Genomic DNA, 23,967 nt, shown 5'->3' on the forward strand with positions numbered 1-23,967 from the left:
CCACTTGTGGTATTTCTGTTATAGCAGCACTAGATAATTAAGACAGAATTTGGTACCGAGAGAGTGGGGTGCTGCTCTAACAGATACCTAAAATGTGGAAGCGGTTTTGAAACTGAATGGATAGAGGCTGGATGAGTTTTAAAGGACCTAATAAAGCCTAGACTGTTGGTGGAATCATGGATGTCAAAGACAGTTCTGGTGAGAACTCGGAAGTGAAGAGAGCTGTTAAACTGGAGATGGCGCAGACGGCAAGAAATAGCAGCAGAAAAATGGCAGCAGCAGAACCAGGAGACCAGCATGAGACAACACTGGAGCTGACCCACAGAGCGAGAGGGGAGAGTGCCTTTGGCAGGAGGCTTCCTGGCAGAGTTGGGTGCTTTCAAGAACTTATCGGTGAGCTAGGCTTATCCACCTACAGAGCGAGAGTTGAGTGCCTTCTGGCCGAAGTTAACTGGCAGAGTGGGGTACCCCTAGGTACTTATTGGTGGACCTGCAGAGGTTTGGAATACTCGCCTCAGCAGGGCAGAGGTGGGCAACCAGGCCTGAGGGGCTGAAGGTCAAGGAACCAGGAAGCAGAGGCTGAAGAAACGAGGAACACAGGAAGCAGAGCTGCTTCAGTCTCAAAGGGTAGGGCCAGGACCTCTGGGGTCTCAAAGGGTGGAGTCACCACTCAGATGGACTAGGAGAATGGGGCCACCCAGATTCGAGGGAGCGAAGTTGCTGTTCCAGTAGGCCTGGAAGGTGGAGCTCAAGCCCAGGACCAAGGGGCCTCCATACAAAATCTGGAGAGAGTGGCCAATACCTATAGTTTGGAGGGCAGGGCCATTGTCTAAATGATCTCAGAGAGCAGAGGATTATTTTCAAGCCTTGAGAGCTAATATGATGTGTTCTGCAAACTTACTTGGTACCTGTTATCCCTTCTTTCCCTCCAATTCCTCTCATTTGTAATGGAAATTTCTAGTTTGTGCCTGTTCTACAATTGTACTTTGGAAGCAAATAACTTGTATTCTAGATTTCACAGATGAAGAGGAATTTTTGGGTTTTGAACTTGAAGTTGAATTAAGACTTTTGCTATGATATGATGGCAAGAACATGAATTTTGGGGGGGCCAAAGGGTGAAATGTTATGGATTGAATCGTGTCCCCCAAAAATGTGTGTCAACTTGGCTAGGCTGTGATTCTCAGTATTGTGTGATTGTCCACCATCTTGTCTTCTGTTATGATTTTCCTGTGTGTTGTAAATCCTACTTCTATGATGTTAATGAGGGAAGACTTGGTATACAAGATTAGGTTGTGTCTTAAGTCAATCTCTTTTGGGATATAAAAGAAGCAAGCAGAGAGACAAGGGAACCTCATGCCACCAAGAAAGCAGTGCTGGGAGCAGATTGCATCCTTTGGACTTGGGGTTCCTGTCCTGAGAAGCTTCTAGTCCAGAGGAGGATTGATCGTAAGGACCTTCCCTCAGAGCCAACAGAGAGAGAAAGCCTTCCCCTGGAGCTGGCACCTGGAATTTGGACTTCTAGCCGCCTAGACTGTGAGAGAATAAATTTCTCTTTGTTAAAGCCATTCACTTGCAGTATTTCTGTTATAGCAGCACTAACTAAGACACTAGTCAAAGTCCAGTCTGAGGCCGGCCATCCAAGGCACAACAATTGGTCGCTATTCACCTGGAACAACAAAGGAAGACAGAGAGTCAGGAATCAGAGGAAGATATGCAATGTGTAGCTAATTGCTCCCATGTACAACTGCCTCCTCTGCCATGAGACCAGAAGAACTGGATGGTGCCCGGCTACCATTACTGAACATTTTGATCAAAGAGTCCATAGAAGAACCCTGATCAAAAGGGGAAAATGCAGAACAGAATTTGAAATTCTTGTGAACTCCAGAATTTCTGGAGCCATGGAGGCTGGATGAACTCCTGAAACTATTGCCTTGAGATAATCTTTAAACCGTAAACCAAAAATATCCCCCGAAGTCATCTTAAAACTGAGCAATAGTTTAGCTTAACTAGTAAAAAAGGTCTGCCTTGGGCATTATGCTTTTTTAAGAATTATATGGGATCAAACTGACAACAGCAACTGAACAGATTAGATAGGAATCTCAGGGGGCAGTGAGTTTATGTTAATGGAGGAGGAACAACTCAGAAAAGGAGGATGAGAAGGGTTGTACAACTCAAAGAATGTCATCAGTGTCACAAAATTGTACCTGTAGAAACCGCTGAATTGGTGTATATTTTGCTCTGTGTATTAACAACAACAACAAAATAAATAAAACTTAGAGAACTAAAAAAAAAAAGGCTAGTCTAGGGCAAGTAAGTGTGGAAGTTAGACTGATAAAAACACAAGATGTGGCTACAGTTGAGCCTGAGAACATCAGCTAACAAACAGTGGGTACCCCTTCAGAGGGATGGGGCGAGGGCTCCCAGCTGGTTCTTTCTGAATCTGGCTGCTTACCACCTTGCTCTCTCCTCTCTTTTCATGCAGATTGTAATGTAGCAGACCCAGCCATGGCGGCCCCACAGCTGGGTCCCAGCCAAGCCCCCCAACTTCCCCTCAGTGAGAGCAGCGCACCAGGCCCCCCTCACGGCCCCCCGCCAGGACTTCGGCCCGATGCCCCTGGGGGCGGGGGTGGGGGTGTCCCTGGAAAACCGCCTTCACAGTTCGTGTATGTCTTCACCACGCACCTGGCCAACACGTAAGTGCCTCAGGGAGGCCAAGTCTGCTCCCGTCTCCCCAGCCTTTAGGCTCCTCCAGGGGTCCAGGAGTGAGCACAACCCCTCTCCTGGGGCGCATGCAGGGGACAGGGTTGAGTGAGGCAGGGCTCCCTCCTGCCCACCTCTCTGAGCTGTGTGCCCCAACTGTTTGGTGCAGGGCCGCAGAGGCGGTGCTCCAGGGCCGGGCGGACTCTATCCTCGCTTACCACCAGCAGAATGTGCCCCGGGCCAAGCTTGACCAGGTGAGTGAGCTGTCTGGTCTGGTGCCCTAGCAGGCACAGCACAGAGCCTCCGTGAACACGAGATTGGCTGGCGCATCCCCTTCCTGTCTCATGCTCTGCCTTTGTCTTTCCACAGGCCCCCAAGGTGCCACCCACCCCAGAACCACTACCCCTGAGCACACCGTCAGCAGGCACCCCACAGTCCCAGCCACCTCCACTGCCGCCGCCACCACCACCCCCTGGCAGTGCTCCCCCATCTCTGCCCCAGGAAGGACCCCCTGAGGACACCACTCAGGACCTGACACCCAACTCGGTGGGAGCTGCCAGCACCGGTGGTGGGACTGGGGGCACCCACCCTAACACCCCCACGGCTGCCACTGCCAACAACCCCGTGCCTCCTGGAGGAGAGCCCAGCAGTGCCCCCGGCCCTGCCCTGCTGGGCGAGGCCACCCCCACAGGAACTGGGCAGCGAAGCCTGGCGGGCTCTGAGGGCCTGTCCAAGGAGCAGCTGGAGCACCGAGAACGTTCCCTCCAGACCCTGCGAGACATTGAGCGGCTGTTGCTCCGCAGCGGGGAGGCTGAGCCCTTCCTCAAGGGGCCCCCAGGAGGTGCAGGCGAGGGCGGGACACCAGCACAAGCTCCCCCTGCCTCCCAGCAGCCACCCACGGCCCCTCCCAGCGGGCTGAAGAAGTATGAGGAGCCCTTGCAGTCCATGATTTCACAGACCCAGAACTTGGGGGGCCCCCCGCTGGAGCATGAAGTGCCTGGGCACTCCCCGGGTGGGGACATGGGGCAGCAGATGAACATGATGATGCAGAGGCTGGGCCAGGACAGCCTGACACCTGAGCAGGTGGCCTGGCGCAAGCTGCAGGAGGAGTACTATGAGGAGAAGCGGCGGAAGGAGGAGCAGATTGGGCTGCATGGAGGCCGCCCCCTGCAGGACGTGATGAGCATGGGAGGCATGATGGTGAGAGGGCCACCCCCTCCCTACCACAGCAAGCCTGGGGAGCAGTGGCCGCCTGGAATGGGCACACAACTGCGGGGGCCCATGGATGTCCAAGATCCCCTGCAGCTCCGGGGTGGACATCCCTTCCCTGGCCCCCGTTTCCCAGGCAACCAGATGCAGCGGGTGCCTGGGTTTGGGGGCATGCAGAGTATGCCCATGGAGGTACCTATGAATGCCATGCAGAGGCCTGTGAGGCCAGGCATGGGCTGGACCGAAGACCTGCCCCCCATGGGGGGAACTGGCAATTTTGCCCAGAACACCGTTCCCTACCCTGGTGGGCAGGGTGACGCGGAGCGATTCATGACACCGCGGGTTCGTGAGGAGCTGCTGAGGCACCAGCTGCTGGAGAAGCGGTCGATGGGCATGCAGCGGCCCCTGGGCATGGCCGGCGGTGGCATAGGGCAGGGCATGGAAATGGAGCGGATGATGCAAGCACACCGGCAGATGGATCCAGCCATGTTCCCCGGGCAGATGGCTGGTGGTGAGGGTCTGGCAGGCGCGCCCATGGGCATGGAGTTTGGTGGAGGCCGGAGCCTCCTGAGTCCCCCCATGGGACAGTCTGGGCTGAGGGAAGTGGACCCCCCTATGGGGCCAGGCAACCTCAACATGAACATGAATGTGAATATGAACATGAACATGAACCTGAATGTGCAGATGACCCCGCAGCAGCAGATGCTAATGTCGCAGAAGATGCGGGGTCCTGGGGACATGATGGGGCCCCAGGGCCTCAGTCCTGAGGAGATGGCCCGAGTCCGGGCCCAGAATGGCAGTGGCATGTTGGGAGGGCCCCAGAAGATGCTTATGCCTTCGCAGTTTCCCAACCAGGGCCAGCAGGGATTCTCTGGGAGCCAGGGACCCTACCAAGCCATGCCCCAGGACATGGGCAATACCCAAGACATGTTCAGCCCTGACCAGAGCTCAATGTCCATAGGCAATGTGGGCACCACCCGGCTCAGCCACATGCCTCTGCCCCCTGCATCCAATCCTGCTCCTGGGTCCATGCACTCAGCCCCCAACCGAGGGCTGGGCAGGCGGCCTTCAGACCTCACCATCAGTATTAATCAGATGGGCTCGCCGGGCATGGGGCATCTGAAGTCGCCCACCCTTAGCCAGGTGCACTCGCCTCTGGTCACCTCACCCTCCGCAAACCTCAAGTCACCCCAGACTCCCTCACAGATGGTGCCCTTGCCTTCTGCCAACCCACCGGGGCCTCTCAAGTCACCCCAGGTCCTCAGCTCTTCCCTCAGCGTCCGTTCACCCACTGGCTCGCCCAGCAGGCTCAAGTCTCCCTCCATGGCGGTGCCTTCTCCAGGCTGGGTTGCCTCACCCAAGACAGCCATGCCTAGCCCTGGGGTCCCCCAGAACAAGCAGCCGCCTCTCAACATGAACTCTTCTACCACCCTGGGCAACATGGAACAGGGTGAGTCAACTGGGCCGGCCAAGTGGGCCTTGGACTCTGTGGTATTGGGAACCTCTGAGGTGGGTATGTTCCTGCTGAGGCTGGATGGTGAGTTTAGCCATCTGTGCCAGGGTCAGAGCTGGCTGACTCTGCCTGAGGGGCAGCTGTTGGCAGTTGTGTGTGGGTGTTCTCAGGGAGCACCATCTCTCAGACATTTGAGGGGATCATTTCCCAGGGCCCCGAGGCCGCAGAGATTGCTTGAAGATGGGTGGGCTATAGTGATAATGGGTGGCCTGTGTTCAGTGGGACATCTGGATAGAGTGTGCCTGGAGGGGTCAGCTGGAGGTATGAGGAGCTGCCCTCTTCCTGAATCCCCCACTGTGAGCAGCCAAATTCATCTCCCCCCCACCCCTAGTCACCCCTGCTCTATTTCTGTCTCCCTGCTTCTGTAGGTGCTCTCCCGCCTAGCGGCCCCCGGAACAGCTCTTCTGCGCCTCCCGCCAACCCTCCCAGCGGCCTCATGAACCCCAGCCTACCATTCACTTCCTCCCCAGACCCCACGCCTTCCCAGAACCCCCTGTCACTGATGATGTCCCAGATGTCCAAATATGCCATGCCAAGCTCTACCCCGCTCTACCACAATGCCATCAAGACCATCGCCACCTCAGACGACGAGCTGCTGCCTGACCGGCCCCTGCTGCCCCCACCACCACCACCGCAGGGCTCCGGGCCAGGTGCGAGGCCAGGAAGGGGGCCCCAGGGAGACCAGATGATGTGGTGCTGGGAGTGGGAGGAGCTGGGTGTGGTCAGTAGTCGCCCCCTGTGGTCATGCTGGGTTTTGTGCACTTTCTGAGGGCCCCAGGAGTGGGGGTGTGACATCTGTGACTGAGTTCTGCACCCTCCCCAAGCTGGGCATGCGCTGTTCCTGACCCTCATTTCCTCTTTCCCCACAGGCATCAGCAACAACCAGCCCAATCAGATGCACCTGAACTCAGCTGCTGCCCAGAGCCCCATGGGCATGAACTTGCCAGGCCAGCAGCCCTTGTCCCATGAGCCCCCGCCCACCATGTTGCCCTCCCCTACCCCTCTGGGCTCCAACATTCCACTGCACCCCAATGCACAGGGGACAGGAGGGCCCCCGCAAAACTCGATGATCATGGCTCCGGGGGGCCCAGACTCCCTGAATGCTCCCTGTGGCCCTGTGCCGAGCTCCTCCCAGATGCTGCCCTTCCCGCCTCGGCTGCAGCAGCCTCATGGAGCCATGGCCCCCAGTGGAGGTGGGGGCGGGGGGCCTGGCCTGCAGCAACACTACCCTTCAGGCATGCCCCTGCCCCCTGAGGACCTGCCTAGTCAGCCGCCAGGCCCCATGCCCCCTCAGCAGCACCTGATGGGGAAAGGCATGGCTGGGCGCATGGGCGAGGCATACCCACCGGGCGTGCTTCCCGGCGTGGCGTCAGTGCTGAACGACCCAGAGCTGAGCGAGGTGATCCGGCCCACCCCGACGGGAATCCCCGAGTTCGACTTGTCGAGGATCATTCCCTCTGAGAAACCAAGCAGCACCCTCCAGTACTTCCCCAAGAGTGAGAACCAGCCCCCCAAGGCCCAGCCCCCCAATCTGCATCTCATGAACTTGCAGAACATGATGGCGGAGCAGACCCCCTCACGGCCCCCCAACCTCCCAGGCCAACAGGGCATCCAGCGGGGGCTCAACATGTCCATGTGCCACCCCGGACAGATGTCCTTGCTGGGCAGGACAGGTGTGCCCCCACAGCAGGGCATGGTGCCCCATGGCCTGCACCAGGGGGTCATGTCCCCACCACAAGGCCTCATGACCCAGCAGAATTTCATGCTGATGAAGCAGCGTGGCGTGGGGGGTGAGGTCTACAGCCAGCCCCCTCATGTGCTCTCCCCACAGGGCTCCCTCATGGGCCCCCCACCCCAGCAGAACCTCATGGTATCCCACCCCCTGCGGCAGCGCAGTGTGTCTCTGGACAGCCAGATGGGCTACCTCCCGGCTCCGGGCAGCATGGCCAACCTGCCCTTCTAGCAGTCCCTGCGAGAGGCTGCAGCTGGGGCAATATTGCAAATATGAGAACCTTAACAAAGTTTCTTCTCCTCCAGTGTTGGGATGGCCTGGGTCGAGGGGTGGGGTGGAGGGGGTGGGAGGGGGCTTGTGTGGGGAGTGGCATTTGTGGAAACCAGACGTGCTGGCAGCTTAAGGGGAAATGGTAGAGTGGGGTGGGGGAGGGGTGGCAGGTTTTGGATTGGGGTTGTGTTCCATTTTGGCCACCAGGACTGCCCCTTCTCCCACTCATCCCAGTTCCTATGGAGCCTGTATTCCCCTCTTTCTCTCTCTGCTTCTGCACCCGCCCGCCCTCAGCTAGGCTTTCAGAGTCCTGCAGCCTTTAGGAAGGGGAGGAGAGGAGTGCTCTTCATCTCTTCTTCCTCCTCTCTCCAGCTCTAGAGCTCCGCTTCCCTCCTCCTCTTGCTTCTCCGCCCCCACCTGCTTTACCTTCTGTCTTTTCCTGCCTCATTTCCTCTCCCTGCTGATGTGGCTGACCCTCTCTCCCACCCCTCCCTGCAGGCGGCTGGCCAGGTGGGCAGGTGCCAGCCAGAGCTGTAAATAGAGCGCTGCGCTTTTGTGCCGGTTTGTGTGTGTGCTGTATTTCTGTGTTTTGATAGAGGTCGCAAAAAAAAAAAAAGAAGAATAAGAGAAACCCTCTCCCCAACCCCTCCCCGTCTTCAAACTACAGCCCCTTCCATTCCCCTGGACCCAGGGACATGCCGTCTTACATACCCACCCACTGTTTGCAGTGTCTCTGGGTTAGTAAAGGATACCATTCCTGTCCCTGCCCAAATGGTAAAATGACATCGATGCCCTGCACCAAAGTTGAGATCAGACCACCTAGGCTTCCAGCTGATGAGCCCAGCAGGGCTGAGACCTCAGGGTGGCAGCCTGTCTGCTGCTGAGCCATGATTCAGGGAGCACACGTGTGCCCCACGTGGTGACGTGGAGCCCTGGCTTCCCAGCTGGGGGCCTCTGGGTGTCCCCTGCTGTTGCTGCATCTTAGCCAGTAAGATGAAGTCTTTTGTCCCCAGTCTGGGATGTAAGGAAGGAGGAAGAGGAAGTAGCTGTGTGGCCCACTGAGTGGAGCCATGGAGGGGGTGCCATGGTGCCACTAAGCCTCTGGTGGCCAAGATGGCCTTGTGCCTGCTGTAGTAGCCCTGGGCCAGGTAACCTCCAGGGCCCTGGCTCTGCCAGAGGCTGCCACCTACTTCTTACAAAAGGAGGAAGGAAAAGGGTTTGACTGAGTCAGTCTTCTCCCCCCAGCCTCCACCCCTGAGGATGGAATCGGGGAAGTGTTGGCGGGGGGGAGGGGAGCTTCCACTGCTTCCCTCTGCCTGGCAAAGTCCCTGTGCCCAGGGCTCAGGGCGCATACTGGGTCTGCCTGCCCACCCAGGCTCAGCCACTGCCTTCCCCTCAGCCCCCTTTCTTCCCAGGAGAGTTCCCCCGCTTCTGGTCAGAGCTGAAGCCATACGTACACAACTTGAGTGTTTTGGCCCCAGGAGAAAAAGACTTCTCCTTTTCTCACTTCCTTTCCTGCCTTGCAAGGTGGCAGGGCAGTTCCTTGGCTAAGGCCTCTAGCGTCCCGCCTCCAGGGCCATGGGCCATTTCTAGACAGGGTGTTTTCTGCTATGGCCTCCATCTTTGACACACAGGGCCTGGTCTCGCACTGGCAGCTGTAACACAAAGGGAATTTGCCCCACTTCTCCCATGCCTGGTGCTGTCCTCAATCCACGTCAGCTGGTTCCTGCCTTCCCCAGCACCTCCCAGGGGCCCAGGGCTGGGCATTCTGTATCTGGGGGCCACCAGCCCTCATCCTGCCAGGCGTTTTGCCCGCCCTTCCTCAGCCTGGGCCTTGTGCCCAGGAGCCCCCTCCCACTCCTGACCCAGGACACCCCAAAATGTCTGACTCTTAAGTGTTTCCTGTCCTGAGGAGAAGAGTCAGACTGCAAGGGCCCATGCCCTCCCCACCCTCCTCTCCTACCACCTCCACCACTGGATTAGCTTTCCAAGGCGAACTCCACAGGCCAGCCTACTCCCTCCATTCACGGCCATACCCCCAGCCATTTTGTACCATTATATAAATATATATATAAATATAAATATATAAATACGATATGTGAAGACATCTTCCTGGTTTTTATTTTGAAACAATTTTTAGGCTTGTTCCGGGGGTCTCTGTGCTGCCTGTACTGTATTGACCTGTTTTATAGGTGCCTTTTTATTAAAAAGAAAATTCAAAATCCAACCTCTCGCCTTTTTGCTTCTGTGTCTAACTCCTCCAGGCCAGCTTGGTATTGGATGCTGGGAGGAGAAAGGGGGACCCCAGGGGTTCCTAGTGATCTGCCACGACGGCACAGCCCCAGGGACTCCAGCTCTGAGTTCCTCAGTGGGGGTCTCCCAGGGGCCTTGGCCGATTGGCTTGAGTGGGACTTGGCAACCCAGATGTGTCCCTGACTCCCCTCTCCACCCTACATCTGACGCTGAGGAGGAGGGAGGGATTGCCCAGAACTGCCTGACAGCGAGGAGCAGCTTCCTCTGGTTCCATCTGAGTAGTATCCTCTCAGGGCAGGGCTTCCTTGGGGGCCTGGGGACTTCCCTGCCCAGATCTTCATTCACACTGCCCTGTCTAAGGTGAGGCCTAGAGGGACCAAGCTCTGGGCTTGGCCTGCAGACAGGGGCACTGGGGTGACTTCCAGAGGCCCCCTCCAGCCCCTGGCTCTTTCGACTCCTGTCACCTCAGGGGTCTACAACCCCATTCTGCCTCTTGGCCACGTACTCCCTCTGTTGTAGCCTGAGACCCCTCTGCTGCTCTAGGAGTTCCCTCTTCCTCTCTAGCTTGTGTGGAGCGGTTGGGAAGGACGAGTCTGCCCAGAACCCACCAGCTTTCTGGATCCAGCCTTCCCTGGGAGCTCTCTGCTCCACCTCCACTTCCATTCTGGGCAGAAGAAACAGCCAGGTTCCCTCTACCCTTGTCTCTCTTTGGGGCTAGGAAAGGGAAATCTTTTCTTTCCCATATTGGGCCTCTCCCTTGCTGACTCGACCTTGGTTCTTCCACCAATACCAGCTGTGTTGCTGAGAGCACCTGGAATCTGTACCTCTGCCTGTAGTCCTGCCAGTCACCCAGAGTCTGGCCTAGCACTGGTGTGGTCAGAGCCAGGGGTCGCTACCTGAACGGAGTCAGCCTGAGCTTCCTGCTTTGTCAAACAGCTGCAGGGCTGGGGGCCTGGCAGAATATCTGTATTCATCAGGGATTGAGATGTGTCAAGACTACACTCCACTGTCAGCTGGCCTTAGCCCCAACCTCCACCCATTCCCTGGTGCTCAACTTCTCTTGGCTTCATTCAGCTGGTGGGATGGGAACAGTGGTGGGTAGCTATGGAGGTCAGAGGCCCACAAAATGATAGTGTGTCCTGGAAGGGGATTGACTTTCCCTATTGGCAGGGGCAGATGTAAAAGTTGTTTCCTGAGCTTGGGATGGTTAGGATGAGAGCAAGTTTGTGGTGGCCTCTCAGCCCAAAGTGATGCAGTGGGCATAGGTAGGCTATGCTTTGCCTTTGGGCTACTTCCCCTCCCCTGGCCTCCAGCCTAGCCATGGGGCTGAGAGAAGAGCTGGCAGGGATGACCTAGAAAGGGGTTGACTCATCCAGCTCCCCCATATGAAGATGTTGGCCAAGATGAACTCCTAGGAACCCAACTCTTGTTGAAAGGGGTTCCAGGGTCACTGTATCCATGCAAGGAAAGCAGAAACAAAAGGGGATGCTGGGACTTAGAAGGTGGTGAGGGAGGTGGCATTCTCCGACTCAGAGAGACTGCTCTTGCGCCAACTCGGGAAGAGCTGGCAAAGGGCGGCCGGGCCAGCACAGCCCAGCTTGGTGAGAAGCCGAGACAGGTCACTACGGAACTTCACCCCAGCGAAAGTGTAGAGCACAGGGTTGAGGCAGCAGTGGGCCAGGCCCAGGAACTCACTCATGGTGATGGCCACGGAGAGATAGCTGTTTAGTTCACACCTATTGCCCACGGCCTTCAGCCTCACCAAGGTGTCCAGGAAGATGATGACGTGGTAGGGAGACCAGCAGAGAAAGAAGACACTTGTCACCAAAATGGCCACCCTGACCGCCTTCTGCCGTTGAGGGCGCCGCTGGGCCTGGCACAGCCTGTGCACCACCCCCACGTAGCACCAACCCATCACCAGCATGGGCAGCAGGAACCCACCAACATGGTAGAGGAAGCGGGAGATGAACCAGGCATTGCTTTCTGCTTGGTTTTCTTGGGAGAAGATGCAGCGTGGCAGGGAGTCGTTGTGATGGTTTTGGCTGACCTTGGCGAAGAGAAGCTCTGGCAAGGCGAAGAGGAAGCCCGCCAGCCAGATGGTGGCACAGGTGATGTGGATGGAGAGGAGGCGGCGGTGGCGGTAGGCATGGACAGCATGGACGATGGCCAGGTAGCGGTCCACAGCAATGCAGGCCAGGAGCAGGCTGCTGCAGTAGAAGTTGATCTTGTGCAAAGCTATCACAGTTTTGCAGAGGAAGGTGCCCAGGACCCAGCCCACAGAGCCCTCAGCCACAGCAAAGGGCAGGATGAAGACTAGGAGGAGGTCGGCCACCGCCAGGTGAAATAGGAAGGTCTCCGTGGAGCTACGTGTCTGCCGGTGACGTTCCAGGATCACCAGCACCAGGATGTTGCCCATCATGCCCAGGAGAAAGATGAGGCCATAAGCCACGGGCATGAATGTGGCCTTGAAGGAAGCCAGTAGGGGCCCCTCTGTTGTAGAGCAGAAGTAGCTTTCCTTCGGGGACACCGTGCTGTCACTGTAGTTGCTGAATTCCTTGTACTGCAAGGACAAGAGAGACAGGAGGGCGGGGAACTGAGGACCTGGTCTCCAAGGGGAACCCTGACTGCCTTATTGCTTTTTCCTCTCTCTCCTCCCCGCCCCCCCGCCAGGATAACTGCTTTTGTCCCTTCACTCCTCATTTGTACCACTGACCAAATCCCAATTTTCCTTTGTGTGCCTTTGGACAAATCACTTTGCTTTTTCCAACTTTAGTTTTCTCATCGGTAAACCAGTTTCTGTTAAGTCAACTTCGACTCATGGCGAGCCCATGTGTGTCAGAGTAGAACTGTGCTCCACTGGGTTTTCAATGGCTGATTTTTCAGAAGTAGATCACCAGGCCTTTCTTCCAAGGCACCTCTGGGTGGACTCGAACCTCCAACCTTACGGTTAGCGGCCAAGTGCGTTTATACCACTCTGGGATTCCTTCTTATTGGTAAAAGGGGCTAATTCTTCACCAGGTAATGCTAAGATGAAAGGAGATATATGCAAGGTGTGGATGCACTTTGTAGACTCTGAAATGCTGTGTACCTCTAAGTCATTTTATGTGTTTACGGGAGGCTGCAGGCCTAGGGTCTGGAATCAGGGCTTCGATTTTGGTGAAGGATCTGGGTGGGATGAGGAGCCATCTGTTCTAATTCTGAAGAGAACAGTACAGTGGGCACTGAAGCCTGGGTTCTACGGGGGTGAGACTAATGGGACCTGCTGGTTTCCTCTTGACCTGTCCCCTATTCCTGAATGTGTTCATTACAACTGCAATTGTGGTAATAGCCCCTCCTATGTATTGAGGACACCAGTCATCCTGCTAGGTGCTTTTTGGGCCTCATTTCATTGAATCTGCAAATCAGGCTCAAGACATGTAATATTATTCCTGTCTTACGGAGCACAAGAGCGCAGAGCTGGTAAATTTCATGTTTGTCGGAACCCACATTTGTCTATCTCCAGAGCCAATATTTCCCTCACTGCGAAGCCCTACTTTGACTTCTCCCTTGTGCTACTGGGAACAGCAATAGATAAACTGCTCTCTGCTACCTGCCATCACTAATTAAGCCCCTTCCTGCTCTCAGCCCACAGCAAGGAAAGCTTCAGAAAGCCGGGAGGCAGAGAAAGGCAGCAGGAAATGAGGGGACACAGGGAGACCCAGGCACAGGGCTGAAGGATGGAGCCTGTTCCGAGTGGAGGGGGTGTGCCACTATGTCTCCGGAAGTCCCCCTCTGTCCCCTTGGCACCCGCCCCCCCAGCACTCAGGTTGTTTACCAAGCTAACCACAAAGGAAGACATGGTGGTTGTTTTCATACCTTTCACTCACAGCTGTCCCGTTGCACCTGTTCCTGCTCCTCCCTAGCTCTATCCTTCCCGCTCCTCCCTAACCAGCCCCCTCCCCACAGCAATTCAAAACCAATTATCTAGCCAAATGATGTGGGTTCAAAAAGGCCATTCTGTAAATGATGAGTCCCAGAGAGGCAGAGGAGGGGATGGGGTACCCTTTCCCATCTGGCTCTGGGTGGTCTCACGCTGTTCTCCCTCCAGAAGACACACCTGTCCCAACCTGGACTTTTCCTTTCTGGTACCTGGGGCAGGCAGCTCTGTGAGAAGAGTATAGGGGGGCCATTCGTGCAATGGCTGCTCCCCTAGCCCAGCATCCCTCTGCCTTCTTCACCCTAATGCTCAGGACTCTCCATATGCTCTTTCCACGGGCTCCATTCCTGCCAACTTTGTTCCACTTCTATCCATCTCTTATGTGGAGGACGGGGTGAGTTTTCCCACACACAGGTCTCATCCCATCAGTGTCCTACTGAAAGTCCTTCACTGGCTCCCTGCCACCTATAAACAGTGGCTTTCTTTTTATTTTATTTTAGTCAATTTCACATTTAACTGTCTAGTCAATTATAGGAAAAAGTCACGTTTGTCATAAAAGTTCATCAACACAAGATTGGAATAAGCCTAACTTGGTGCATTCACGCACCAGAATACAACGCAGTGCTCTGAAAGAAACAGGGTTTATCGACATGTTCTCTTAGGGAAAAATGTTAAAAACATATCGCTAAATTTCGGAACCAATTGCAGAGTATCGCAGACAGCACGGTCTCACTGACTTTAAAGAGTGCCTGAGGCTCCAGGCACCCCTCCTGCCTTGAAACCAGAACTCTCTGCTTTTGTCTCATGTGTTGTTTCACACATAAGCTTTTGAGAAAATGGTACTACTACATCTCAAAAAATTTTTTGAAAATCATGGGCCTGCAGGGTGAGGTCTAAACCCTGCAATGGAGCCTTGCACTTAATTGCTTTAGGCACCCTACCCGCCAGGTGTATAATTCTACCGGCTACCAACCCTAGCGCCCCACCATTCCTGGCTCCAAAACTTTGCTCAAACTCTTCCTTTTTCCTGGCAAGCCTTTATTCCCAAGTTTGCCTATCTAGTCCCTACCCTTCCCTCGAGGCCCAACTCCATGCCGCCTTCCTACATGCTTCCTAGCCCTTCCTACTTGGAATGGTATTCTCTCATCTCAAAATATTAAATGTGCCTTTATGACCGCACTCAGGGCCAGAACGCCCATTTCCTCACTAGATGGCAAGCTCCTGGACTCAGGCCTTTTGTGTCTCCCTCACAAGACCATGTGTTTTATACACAACAGACATGCAACACACATTTACGGAACTGCTCTGGAAGGAGCTTCCGTGAGAGGGCCAGGGACCTCTATATTCTGGAACTCTTTCTGTACCTCAGAGGGACTCAGACACTCCTGCGTGTCCTTCTTCAATTCCTGCTTCCTTCCCATACCCTTGACTGCCTGGAACCTACCCTTGGGGTCTCTCTTGATACTGGAATCTATTCCCAATATTGTCTCATCTTGGAACTCAGAAGGGTTAAAGGGGGGAAAACAGTGAGATTAGCAGTCTCTAAGACCCGTTAAAAAACCCATTGCCATCGAGTTGATTCTGACTCAATTCAGGCTGAGGGAAGACAGATGTAGGCCATGGGGCCGTTAGCAGGGCTGGATTCCACCTTCCTCAGCAGGTGGTCCCACTGCCCAATGGAGGGCTTAGGTCCTGCCAACCTGGCTGGCCCAGAAGGCCCTTTGTGAGAACCCCTCAAGTCCTTGTCCTCCAAAGCATCCTGGCTGATTGGTTTGTTGCTTATTTAAAGTCAGCAGGGTGTGACATCTCCCTAGGGCTCTAGAGCCCCCATCTCCTGAGAACCCAGAGGAGGGTTTGGGGGGGGGCAGCTTACTGCCCCTTCCTCCTTGCCAAGAGGTATTTGTTTGGTTAAGTGCTTAGGTAGAGAGGGGAAGATGGCAGGAAGCTGGTTGGTGGGGTTTTGAAAGTCAGCGGCACATCTTAGCAGGAGGTGTCAAACAGAAGTTTTGGGGGCTTGGGGGTGGCATGTGTTAAAGCCACTTCCCATACACAGGGGATCAGGCACCCCCACCCTATCCCAAACCATGGAAAGAGCAAGGTTGGTTCTGACCTGGCAGGAAATTGGCGAATAGGGACTCCTGTGGTGCGAAAGGGAACTTTCCAAGACTCACACCCAGGGGAGCACAGTGCGGGCAATTGGGATGAGTGACACATATACACCCTGACAGCAACATGCACCCTGTGTAGACGCAGACTTGTGCTAAATGGGCCAATGCCAGCACGTGGCACCCAGTGGACAATAAAACCAGAATACCTGCCCCAAAGAAGGCAAGAAAACCCAATGACCAGAATGAAGCTGAGCACAGAGTCAGGAGCCTAGTTAGGAAATTGTGTGAGCACTGGGGATGGGGGCAGGAGAAGGGGCTGGCACAGTGCCCTGGTATTGAGGTGCCAGGATGGGGAGGATGGTGAAGAGATACTAAGTGGTGGGATCCACACATGTTAGTCTTCTTTCCCCCTCAGACTCTCCCTTCTTTCTTTCCTCGGGAGCCACTTTCGGACCCAGGTCCCTCCCTGGATAATTAAGATCTCCAAGCTCTCCTGACTTCTCCAAATATCGATGTTGCCTCACTGCCCTGCACGGGCCACGCAAAGCTGGGAAACATTTGCTGACTGGGACTCTATGTCAGCAGGTGTATGTGTGGAGGGGGTGTTGGTTCTGGGGCATTTGTCAGGAACCTGTCCTGGATCCGCTCCTCTTTGCACTCATAGCCCTGTCTTGGCCGAGGACGTGGTTGAGGTCTGAGCACACTTTCAGACAACGCAGCATTCTCCACAGGCTGGAGCTATGGGCCCAAAATAACCTGGTGGAACTGCATGGGGAAAATATCGAGACCTGAACTCAGGTTTCAAACATCAGCTGTCCAGGAACAAGTTAGGGAAGATCTAGCTTAACAACAGTTCATGAGAAGAAGACCCAGGAGTTTTCGACTGCAAGTTTAAGGTAAGTCCACAGTGTGATGTGGCTGCCAGAAGGGCTAATGTTACCTTATACTAGGTGAATGGAAAGCTATAGATGGGCAACTGGGCACCAGCCCAGTTTGGATGGCCTGGGTAAGGGTGACCGGTTTGCTGAAGAGTCTGAAAAACCCTGCCTTAGGAGGAAGTTTTCAGCTACTGGAGGTGTAGAGTCTTGAGAAGAGAAGGCTTTAGTCTACAAGAGCTTCTTTCAAGGATTGGAAAGAGCCCCCATGGACAAGAGGGCAGAAAACGGACATATTGTGTGAACTTCCAGAGGACAGACCAGGAGCGATGGGTGCAAGTTGGGTGTTGGGGGTGTTCCAGTGAAAGGAGAGAACTTTCTAACAGGCAGAACTGTCCAACAATGGGATTGGGACCTTGGGAGGAAGGGGAATGTTCGAGCCCAGGTGTGTAGGAAGAGATCCCTGCCCTCAAATGCCCCTTGCTCAGAGCCTCCCAGATGCTGATTCCCTGTCTGGCACGCCCTGCCCAGGGCTGAGCTGGTTCTCAGCATGATCTTCACCTAGCTGAGCACCCAGGAGCCAATTGCTTCTCTAGCCAGTCCTACAGCCAGTGAATGCTCCAGCCTGACCTTGCTCCTCAGCCCTGAGGAGCGAGGCAGGGCTACTTGCTGAGAGCATGGCTCATCCAGGCTGAACTCCAGGACTCCAGGGGCCGGAGTCATGCTGGCTGCAGGAGGCATCTGCACACAGATGCAGCCACAACTCTAATGATGGGGGGCACACAGGCTCCATCTCCTTTTATGCCCCTGTCGGGGTATTTCCAGCTAATAGTCAGGCGCTGTGAGTAGAGCAGACCAGGGCATCCCTCTTCCCAGCTTTCAGTGGCTTGAGGGATACGGGGGTTGGAGGAATGAGACCAGGCTAAGGGGGAGGATGTAGACCTATATCCCTTACCCCACGCTTCCCTCAGAGGGCCCACACACCTAAAGACCACCTGAGAGTCTCACTTGCCATTTATCACCTCTTCCTCCTTCCACCACCCCCACCCTTCAGGAATTAACCTTCCAGACACCTCTTCCTTTTCTACTCCTCTGGATGAGATTCTGGCATGGGGGAGTGGGGAGCTTTAAGCTACCCCCATCTCTGCACTGAATCTTTAGGTTTAAGGGGCTCCCCACCTGGCACCCTAAAATCTATTTGCACTTTGGGGACAGGGCCACACAGTCCTAGGGACAGGTAGACATACCCCCTAGGTATATACAGCAACCACTTGAAGCCAACTGCTTGAGGTACTACTAATTTCAATATTATATCCCATCATTCCCGAGAAAACACTCGTGCTTGTACGCTGACTCTCAGTTCCAAACCCGTGGTCACTTTATATTACTCTGCCCAAGGAGCGGGATTAGCCGCAGTTCGCATCCTCAGAGAAGGTGAGAGTTCTGTGGAGATTCTGCAGTTGTGCGCCTGAGCTCAGATTCGCCCCAACACTGGCACCTCCCCAAGATGGCCCTGGACCTCTCCCTCATCTCTGACCCCGCCAACCACTTGCAGTTGGGGCCTCCTCCACTGGGGTTCCTCTGGGACTTTTGACCTAGTGGTGGTAATGGGGATCCTCCCACACCCCAAGGTAAAGCCCAGAGCCAGCCTGAACTGGTTTTAGTTCCTCTTCTCCCTACCACCCTATGAAATGAGACAGTGCATGTGAACAGGCATTGGAGCCTGTGATGCTCTGGACACACTTAAGTTGTGGTTCGTGGTGATTATCAATGGGGAGAGGTCAGGGGAAGCCAGTGTACCCTGAGGCTTGGACCAGGCAGCCAGGCCTTTGCCTTCCCCTAGGGCAGTTTTTCCTCCTGGCTGTTGTGCAGGGTTGGGCTGGAGGTGTCGATTATGACTGGTTTCTGTAGGTGCCCCAGCCAGGTTCTGCTGGGAAGAGGCTCCATACCCCCACTCAAGGTTCCTGTAGACAGGGGCTCCCTAGGTCTGCCTAGACCTGCTCTCCCAGCAGGGTGGGTCCCTGGGATGCCAACCTCAGGGACCTGGGTCTTTCTTGTTCTTGGTACAAGATTTTTTGTGTTTGGGTCCTCCATTTGTGGGATTTAGCAGTCCACTTTAAGAAAATGGACACTTATTTTTGTGTGAGAGACTGACTTGATTTGTAAACTTTTACTTAAAGCACAAAAAAAATTATTAAAAAAAGAGTTTATGTAAAAAAAAAAGAAAATGGACCCTTAAAGCAGCTAGAGTTGATCTTAGATTTCAAAAGAAGGAAGAGACGATAGGATGACCAATGTTTGACTTATGGCCAAGAGCTCCCATTTCTTAATCCAACATTGGAGCGTAAATCCCAGTGCTCTAGAAAAATGAACTAGTACTTGTTTTGGACAAGGATAGAGAGAGGAACTGGAAATAAAAGGAATGGAAAAAGCTAGAAGAACTTCAGAAAGAAATGGTGAGGTAAGGCCTTTAAGGTATAACAAGTCAGTTAACACTTACTGAGAAGCTACTATGTACAAGGCTCTTCTGCCTACTCTGCCATTCATGAGCCAGACCATCCCAGGGCCTCCGTGCTGTAAGACACTGTGGGGGAGCCTGACCCCGATGTGAGTGGGATGGAGTGGAGGAACAATATCTGTGCTTCTGAGGGGTAACAACCATGGAGGAAGCAGGTAGAGGCAGGAGGAGGCACTGGGAGCTGGTCGAAGACCTCCAGAGTCCGGATGGCCCTAGGACTCCTGGGTTCCTGGCTAGACCATGATTGAGGTGTCCAGGCATGCGTGGATACTCAAGTAAGGACCACCTATTTGAGGTATGATGTGAAGTAAGCCCGAGGGCTCTTGCCTGGGCTGTAGATTTTCTTTATGATGTGGGGTATGTTCTGCTTGCTGTCCCCCTACCCCCCCGCCCTGCACCGGTCCCCAGTAGGTCACCCAGTGGAGTGAGATGGGCAGTAGGGGAAATCCTTGAGGTTTCTCAGAAGCCAGGACCGGCTAGATCTCAAGCTGGTTCTTGTGATATCCAACTGGGTCAGGGTTCGTGGTCACCTTAAAGCTGTGGATGCAGGAAGACACCCAGTAACCTAATCAGGTGAGGCTAGGGGCCAAGACTTGGAGGTCAGGTTGGGAACGTGCTGCTTTGTTGGGACAGTGGGGTTTCAGTCTGATTTGGGGTATTGCTCAGACTCTGTAATTAGACTCAGGGCTGGATTCACAGGTGTGGGGCCTACGCAGTCACCCGGGGCCCTGAGCTTAGAAAGGCCCCATGGGGTTTAGTTCCCTACCACTATCGTCTTGAGATTCTTAATAATTCTTGAACGAGGGACCCTTGGATTTTCATTTTGCATTGGATCCCTCAAATTTCGTAGCCAATCCTGATTAGACTCATGGTTCTGGCTCTGCTTTAACTGGAGGTTGGATTTGAGAGATCAGACTGGGGGGTAATTAGCCCTTCTTCTTACCTCCTCCTCATGTTCTACTTAAACTTCCAAGCCTTGAGACCTGGGAGGCAGGCTTTCCCAAGGAAGTCTGGGAGCACAGCTGGTAGAGTTACAATATTAGACTCTAGCAGAAGAGCTGAAGGGATCGGAGAACATCTCAGGGTAAGCTTAGGGTCAGCAGAGCTGGTGGGTACAGGAGAGAGGACGGTGGGTCCTTCATGATCTAGCCCGGAATACAGCGCGGAGAGACTTCCTTTTCCCAGAAGTGCTCTTGGCAAGGGGGGAACAGGAGAAAGGACCATGAGGAAGTTTTACAAAAGACCCTTACAACTAGTCCTTCGCTGTCCGCACCTAAGGAGCCCTGGGAGTCGATGGTTGACCTGTACCTACACACATCCTTTGGGAAGGCAGTGGCAACTAACTGCCAAACTAACTGCCGTGCTTCATTGGAGAAACTTGGGTGGATGCTAGAAAGTGGTGCGAGGGACCATATTCTTAACCCACCCAAGCAAACTCCTCTAAGAAGGCCTTATCTCCAGAGATTTCCGCCCATTGAATAAGGCCACAACATGCTCTAGGACATTTTTAGAATTAATACAGAGTCAGAGGTTCTCTCACAAACCTGGAACTCCCCTCTCCCTACTCTAGCCCTCTGGAGTCCTCCCTTTGCTGGCTACCTGGCCTCACAGCTCTTCAATTTAGCATATAACCATTGTGTAACAGCTTCCAGTGAGTGATATTTTTCTCTTCTTGGCTAAACTATGAGCTTTTTGAAGGCAAGTCCTCAGCTTCTCCATCCAACACAGAATGTAATGCCCTGATGATATAATCATAAACAGGTGAATAAATATATACTGATTGATCTATTATCAATGCTAGCCTCCTGAGAGTAAGAAAACCTCCAAAGTACTTTCCTGTCTAGTCCCTTATTCTAACCCTAAGAGATAAGAAGAGGATCCGCTACTGAAGAATGGAGAGGTAAAGTGGCTTGATTCAGGTCACACAGCAAGTCAGTGGAGGATATAGGAAACTTATCTTCTAATCCCCTCTAAAGGATGTCTATTAGGGGCAACATCTCTACCTACCTGCTTCCTCCATGGAACGGGAAATAAGGTCCTAAAAGTCAGGTGCCAGTGGGCCTGTCTAGACTCTACAGATCCACAGGGAATGGGGACTCCAAGGCTGTCCCCTCTCCCTTGGGCCCTGGGCATAGGGTATTTAGAATTCCAAGCAGGGGCTGGGTGACAAGGAGCTGCTTGTCCCTACTCACCACATCTTCCAGATTGTAGTTTGTGAGGTCCATGTCCAGGGTTAGGGCGTAGTTCATGGCTGCAGCTGTGCATCACCAGACTGGTCACTGTCTGATGTGAGAGGCTGTCCGCCTGGTGCCTATAGAGAGGTGACAGCCGCCAACTGCAAATTTAAACAAATGAGTGGCGCCTTGTCTCCTGGTGTGGGGTAGGGCCGCCGCCTGCCTCACAGCTCATCACTTTTTTTTTTCCACTGGGTCTTTTCTGTTTTTTTTTTTTGAAGAAAAAGGGAAAATCCCCACAGTATCAGTGCTAGTCAAGCATTTCAGCTTCTTTCCTGGCAACAGTTGTCTCAATTGGGGCTTATGACTAGTTTAAAGGCTGCCCCTCACTTCTCTCCCATATCCCCCCACCAACCTGCCAATAAGGGACTCACATCTTGTGATAGAAAACCACCACACAAGTCAGCAGGGTCACGGGGGGAACTCCAGGTGCAAAGGGAGCAGAAGAGCCCTTTCAGGGACCTTGCCTCCAAGCCACCTCAAGACCTACAGACGTCAAACCAGAATGGTTGGCCACCCTACCGGCCACCCTACTTGCCACCTTCCTTTTGCCCATGCGGAGGCAAAATCCCTTCCCTTTCCAGTTCAAGTTCAGAAGCGATAGGTTGGGTTTTACAAAGGAACGACACTAAAACATTACCGGAAGGCAAAGGCGACATTACCCAAGGAAAGCACAAAAACATGAACATAGTCGCAGAATCATTTTCTGACTCAAAAATAATGATGTCCTAGATATAAATTAACTTGGTTGGCATGTAGATTATTAACATCAGGGACTACCCAGCTAGAGGGGACTTTAGAGACAATCAAGTCCAACCTCTGATTTTTATGCAGGAGAACCCTGAACCCTGAGCCCAGAGAGGGAGAGTAACAGGATCCCAGGATCCCACAGCTACCGGTGGCAGAGCTGGGACTTAACCCCTGGCTTCCTAACTCGTGTTCAGTGTTTTCTTTACTGCACCAGGCTACCACTCTTACAGACTCACATATTCCCTTTCCTTTCCTTCAACTCTGCCCTGTCTGAGCTTCCTTTAAGAAGCTCTTTCTCAGACATTGATCAATTTTACCTCCAACTCTCTTCTTTATGCGTTTCTTCTAGAGCCCTGTCTGGGACCTGGGTGGCCAGTGGTAGTAGCCAGTGTCACGAAAAGGAGAGGGCATTTCCTCTCTTGGCCCACAATCGTGTAAAGACAATGTAAAGACAGAGGCATCCACACAAGACATGTCGTTTCTTTGCCCCATCCCCCAGTCATTGTTATCACCCTCCCCTTTTAGCAAAACAATGCCATTCTCTAGGAGCTTACCCCTTCTAGTCATCTTCTAGGATCCTACCCATAGCCCATTAATTATGAGATATGAAAGGAGCAATTTAGGCACAGAAGCAAGCACAAATGGAGCAAAATTGATGCCACGTGGAGATCACCGAGGAACCAAGGAAAGAGACAAGGATTTTTCTCCCAGAGCGGACAGGGAAGGCCTTCCCTTAGAGCTAAAGCACTGAATTCAAACCTCTAGCCTCTTAAACTGTAACAAAATAAATTCCTGTTTGTTAAAGCCACTCGCTTGTGGTATTTTTCTTATAACAGCACAAAGAAATTAAGATACCTTCAGGAACTGCTTTCAAGGAAGAAGAATCCCAGGACATATGCTCAGAGTTCCTCTCCAGCACTTCCAGTCCTGACACCTCTGGGAGGAAGCTGCCCCAAGGTTTCCTGAATCCCAAGCTTTCTGTGAACTGCCTACCCTCACAACCCTCTTCTAATACCCTCCCCCACTGTTGCCACCAATTCATTGCCATATTCAATTTAGCTTCAGGAAAGAATGTAGTATACAGAATTATGTAGAATTGCAAGGGACTACAGTGAGCAGGAAAGAAGGTAGCATATAGAATTATGTAAAATTTCAAGGGACTTTCAAAGGCAAGCTAATCCATCCTCATCACATACCCCTCCCCGCCCCTCAAAAATGCAAGACTGTTGTCACTGCAGCCTCATCAGATGGTCACCGAGTTTTGGACAAACATCACCAGGGGTGAGAAGCTTGCTCCTTTCAAGGCCCATGTCTCAATGTTGTTGTTGTGCTGTTAGGTGCCACAGAGTCATTTCCGACTCATAGCAACCCTACGTACAACAAACAGAACAGAACAGTGCCCGGTCCCGCACCAACCTCACAATTGTTGCTATGCTTGAGCCCATCGTTGCGGTGTCAGTCGATCTCGTCGAGGGTCTTCCTCTCTTTCTCTGACCCTCTGCTTTACCAAGCATGATGTCCTTCTCCAGCGACTGGTCCCTCCTGATAACATGTCCAAAGTACGTGAGATGAAGTCTCACCGTCCTCGCTTTTAAGGAGCATTCTGGTTGTACTTCTTCCAAGATAGACCTGTTTGTTTTTCTGGCAGCCCACGGTACATTCAATATTCTTCGCCAGCACCATAGTTCATAGGCATCAATTCTTCCTTGGTCTTCCTTATTCATTGCTCGTTTTTCGTATGTGTACAAAGCACTTGAAAATACCATGGCTTCGGTCAGGCGCATCTTAGTCCTCAAAGTGACCTCTTTGCTTTTTAACATCTTAAAGAGGCCTTTTGCAGCAGATTTGCCAATGCAACACGTTGTTCGATTGCTTGACTGCTGCTTCCG

At 53.4% G+C, this 23,967-nt stretch overlaps 2 protein-coding genes across 8 annotated transcripts in view; one reads left to right on the plus strand and one right to left on the minus strand.

Annotated features, from left to right (window-relative positions):
• BCL9L (BCL9 like) overlaps positions 1–7,387 on the plus strand; it is a 30,435-nt gene extending 23,048 nt beyond the window's left edge. For 6 of the 7 annotated variants that reach the window (XM_064268979.1, XM_064268976.1, XM_064268980.1 and 3 more), the window contains 5 exons: positions 2,483–2,693; positions 2,870–2,954; positions 3,070–5,359; positions 5,791–6,072; positions 6,292–7,387. In XM_064268979.1, coding sequence (XP_064125049.1) covers positions 2,483–2,693; positions 2,870–2,954; positions 3,070–5,359; positions 5,791–6,072; positions 6,292–7,385 — 3,962 coding nt within the window. In that variant the 3' untranslated portion in view covers positions 7,386–7,387. The remainder of the gene's footprint in view (positions 1–2,482; positions 2,694–2,869; positions 2,955–3,069; positions 5,360–5,790; positions 6,073–6,291) is intronic. The other variant, XM_064268978.1, reaches the window with a different exon arrangement.
• Positions 7,388–8,096: 709 nt separating this feature from the next.
• CXCR5 (C-X-C motif chemokine receptor 5) lies at positions 8,097–21,810 on the minus strand. Its single transcript, XM_064268981.1, has 2 exons — positions 21,287–21,810; positions 8,097–12,237 (listed from the first exon to the last, which is right to left on the minus strand). Exons 1-2 carry the CDS (start codon positions 21,341–21,343, stop codon positions 11,173–11,175), a joined length of 1,122 nt encoding a protein of 373 aa, XP_064125051.1. The 5' UTR covers positions 21,344–21,810; the 3' UTR covers positions 8,097–11,172.
• Between the last annotated feature and the right edge of the window lie 2,157 nt (positions 21,811–23,967).

This window comes from Loxodonta africana, chromosome 15 (assembly GCF_030014295.1).
Source record: "Loxodonta africana isolate mLoxAfr1 chromosome 15, mLoxAfr1.hap2, whole genome shotgun sequence".
Lineage (NCBI taxonomy): Eukaryota > Metazoa > Chordata > Mammalia > Proboscidea > Elephantidae > Loxodonta > Loxodonta africana.